The sequence below is a fragment of the Lycium barbarum genome, chromosome 10 (assembly GCF_019175385.1).
Source record: "Lycium barbarum isolate Lr01 chromosome 10, ASM1917538v2, whole genome shotgun sequence".
Classification (NCBI taxonomy): Eukaryota; Viridiplantae; Streptophyta; class Magnoliopsida; order Solanales; family Solanaceae; genus Lycium; species Lycium barbarum.
Window position 1 is genome coordinate 99296564 of NC_083346.1, and position 4333 is coordinate 99300896.

The 4333-nt window shown below is 34.8% G+C and overlaps 1 protein-coding gene across 1 annotated transcript; it reads left to right on the forward strand.

Moving 5' to 3' along the window:
* The first annotated feature begins 1921 nt into the window (after positions 1-1921).
* On the forward strand, positions 1922-3771 carry LOC132614187 (pentatricopeptide repeat-containing protein At2g20540-like). Its single transcript, XM_060328586.1, has one exon. The coding sequence runs from the start codon at positions 2024-2026 to the stop codon at positions 3611-3613; it is 1590 nt and encodes a 529-aa protein (XP_060184569.1). The 5' UTR covers positions 1922-2023; the 3' UTR covers positions 3614-3771.
* Positions 3772-4333: the final 562 nt, after the last annotated feature.

The following is a 4333-nucleotide window of genomic DNA, read 5'->3' on the forward strand; positions in this document are numbered from 1 at the left end:
AAACTCAACATCTCTTGGGACAGTCATTGCTATCATCTCTAACATGTGACTACCCTTCCATCGCCAAATATATCGATTGTTCACCTCGATCCATTCACCATGGCAATCAACACCTATTATTATTGAGTCCCCCATTAATGGTGCCTGAAGATATTTTGTTTTAAGAAAATCAGTCATGACAAGCGCAAGTCAAAGGCCACTTAAATTTATGATTAAGTTAATTATTGAGTGGTTTTTTCTGAAATTTTGGACCCAAAGTAGTTAACTTAATCACAATTTTGAGCGGCCTTTGAGCTTGGATGTTCAAAGCTGTCACAACTAGTAATTACAATGCTTGAATGTCAAGTGTTGAAATTACTCTAAGTGACAGCTTTGACCACCCCAAGCCAAAGGCCACTTAAATTTATGATTAAGTTCATAATTGAGTGGTTTTTTTCTGTAATTTTGGACCCAAATTAGTTAACTTAATCACAACTTTAAATGACTTCTTGGAACAAATAACTGACTTGTTGCAACAAGTAGGTTACTAGTTGCAACAGCTCGCTTATTTGTTGGAGACAGCTTCAGTTTTTGTCTCTGTCTCATATCAAAATGGAACAACTATCTGACTTGTTGGAACAACTAACGTACTTGTTAACTTGTTGGAGACAACTTCAGTTTGTCTGTTTAATAACAAAATGCAACAACTAAGTGACTTGTTGGAACAAATAACTAACTTGTTGCAACAAGTAGATTACTAGTTGCAACAACTCACTTATTTGTTGAAGACAGCTTCAGTCTCAGTCTCTGTCTCTGTTTCATAACAAAATGGAACAATTATATGAATTGTTGAAACAGCTAACGTACTTGTTGCAATAAGTATGTAACCTGCTCCAACTACTTGATTACTTGTTGGAGACAGCTTCAGTTTTTGTCTGTTTCATAACAAAATGCAACAACTAAGTTACTTATTGAAACAAATAACATACTTGTTGCAACAAGTAGGTTACTAGTTGCAACAGCTCACTTATTTGTTGGAGACAGCTTCAGTCTCTGTTTCATCGAACAACTGTAAAATATATCCAATAGCTGTTGTACTTGATGCAGCAAGTATCATACTTGTTGCAACAAGTAACTCAGTTGTTGGAAGGAGTAGGAGCCTCCAACAGATTTCACAGTTGTTGCATAAAGTACAACAGCTGTTGTAAATTATTTATTCACATTTTTTGTAATTGTTGCAACAGATTAGTAAATCTGTTGCAACAACTTCATGATTTATCAACAACTCTTGCAGAACCACTAGGACTACAACAGCTGATGCAAAAAGTTCAGAAGCTCTTATACAGCAACTTTAGAACTTGTTGCAACAACTATACTGCTGTATCTACGAATCTGGGAAAATCAGCAAATAAGGCAACTATACCCAGATGAACAATTGAAACAAACAGTATTGTTTAACTTACCAATGGACCGGAAAACACTTATGAAGTAATTCCAGTGCTACACCAATGACATTCAATCAAAAATTTGTAAAATCGGATGATTTTTTTTTCTTGAGCAATGGCGGATGAAGAAGAAGAAGAAGAAGAAGAAAGCAACACGAAGAAGAGATGGGAAGAACAAAAATGGAGAAAACGGCGCCGAAGAAGATTTTTTATTTTCCCGATTTTTGTATTTTAGGGTTTATAGTGGTTGGGTCAAAGTGTTAAAATTAAAATTTAGGGTCAAAGTGTTAAAAATAAAACTTGAGGGCAAAGTATTAAAAATAAAATAGAGGGCCAAAGTGTCAAAAATGAAACTATTGGGCAAGCTCAAAGCCCCTTAATCACTAATCAAATTTAGTCACCTCTACTCAATAATTAAAACTTGAATCACCTTCCTTCAATTTTAAAACTAAAAGATCACCTATAATTAAATGCCCGTGATTTCTACGACCAAGCGCCTACTCAGCATCAGACCATGAGTGGCAATATTAGAGTGAATCTGCTGCCACAATAAAACACCTAATCCCCTTCTTTCTAAATGAAAATTTTCGCAAAGTCTAATGTCAATATGCACAAAAAGATGTCTTTTCCTACTAGAAAAATGCAAGAATATGAAGCAACTCAAACAAGCACATGGACAAGTAATCACATGTGGACTTGGTAAAAATAGCTTTGCCTTAAGCAGATTATTAGCTTTCTGTTCAAATCCTAATCTTGGTAGTCCAAATTATGGATATAAAATATTTGAACAAATACAAGAACCCACAATTTGTATATTTAATACTATGATAAAATCTTTTTTGCTCAAAGGTGAGGTAAACAGAACCATAGAGATATACAAAAATATGTTGAATATTGGTATGTACCCTGATAATTATACACTCCCTTATGTATTAAAAGCTTGTGGTCAATTAAAAAGTTGTTATCTTGGAGAGTTGGTACATGGGACAATCTTGAAATTTGGGTTCTTGATTGATACTTTTGTGGGTAATACTTTAATAGGTTTTTACACTGGTTTTGACAATATGGAAGCTGCAAGATTTGTTTTTTATGAGATTTCTTCGAAATGTGTTGTTTCTTGGACTGTTTTGATATCTGGTTATGCAAAAAGAGGAGATGTTTATGAAGCAAGATTGATTTTTGAGGAATGTGAAGTGAAAGATAGAGGTGTTTGGGGTGCTATCATTTCTTGTTATGTACAAAATAATTGTTTTAAAGAAGGGTTAAAATTGTTTAGGCAAATGCAAATTACTGGGATTGAACCTGATGAGGCTATTTTTGTCAGTGTACTTTCTGCTTGTGCGCATTTGGGTTCACTTGACATTGGAATTTGGATACATAGATATGTAGAGAAGTTGAGAATGGCTATGAGTTTGAAATTAGGGACTGCTCTTATTGATATGTATGCAAAATGTGGTTGTTTGGATATAGCAGAGCAGTTGTTCGATAAAATGCCTCAAAAAGACCTTATTTGTTGGAATGCTATGATATCTGGATTTGCTATGAATGGAAACGGTTTAGAGGCATTAAGTTTATTTAATAAGATGAGAAGTTGTGGGGTTAGGCCGGATGATGTTACGTTCATTTCGATGTTCACTGCTTGTAGTTATGCGGGGATGGCAAATGAAGGTCTATATTTGTTGAATCTAATGTGTAATGTGTATTGTATCGAGCCCAAAGGTGAACATTACGGATGCATAATCGACGTTCTCAGTAGAGCCGGGCTGGTTGAGAAAGCGAAAAATGTAGTCCAAAACATGCCTAATTCGAGCGTTCCTTCCGAAGAAGCAATAGGGTGGCGAGCATTATTAAGCGCGTGCGGGAATCATGGACTCGTTGATTTGGCTGAGGCTGCTGCCGAGAGAATTGTGAAATTAGAAAGGCATAGCGGAGCATACGTTCTACTCTCAAATATTTATGCTGCATCAGGTAAACACGACAACGCGAGAAGGATAAGGAAGAAGATGAAAAGCGAATATATAGACAAGGTACCAGGTTGTAGCTCCCTTGAGATTAATGGTGTTGTTCATGAGTTTATTGCAGGAGAAAAAACTCACACTCAATTGATTCAAATCCATGAACTTTTGGAGACTATTAGTAACAATCAGTTGGATAATAGCGTACACATCTTACATGGCTCTGATCATTGATACATTTATTCGTTGGTTTCTTGAATTATATTTTTGGTTTCTCAATTCATTTTGTACAATTTAAATTGCTAAAAGTGCCTAAAAACCGAGTAACTTAATCCCTTCAATACTTGAAGAAAAAGGATTTGAATGTTGGAAGTTCCTTGTTTGCGATTGGATTACTTAATGTCTAGGAATTAACAATCAATTGGATTTGAATGTTGGAATATAAATCTGCTTTGAGAAGCACGGTAGCACATGGTATAACAAGTTGTTAGATGATAATTATGCTTCAGAATCAACCCAAGCTCTGGTTATTACAAAAGATGAATGCTGCTGCCAGTTTACATACGAAGGAAGGCGGTTAAGTAAAACATGGCAGGACAGTAATAACATTATATTATGGGAAAATGTGCAAACATACTCTTTAACTTTGCGATTTAGAGCAGGTATATTTCTCGTTAAAAAAGTGGAGTATATATACTCCTGCTGTTACACAAATGGTGAGAATATATGCTTTTCGCTGATAGAGTTTTTAAAAAAAAAAAAAAATCATTTACCTTAGTTTTTTAATTTAAAAAAAAAATGCAACATAGCTTAAAAAATAAGTCTACCCATTTTTTTAGTAGGCTTATTTTTTAAAGTCACGTGCTAATGTTTTTCTGGTGGGTCGGCTCTGGTTCGTTTTAAAAATGGGTAGACTTATTTTTTTTAAAGCCAATGAGGTATTTTTTAAAACGA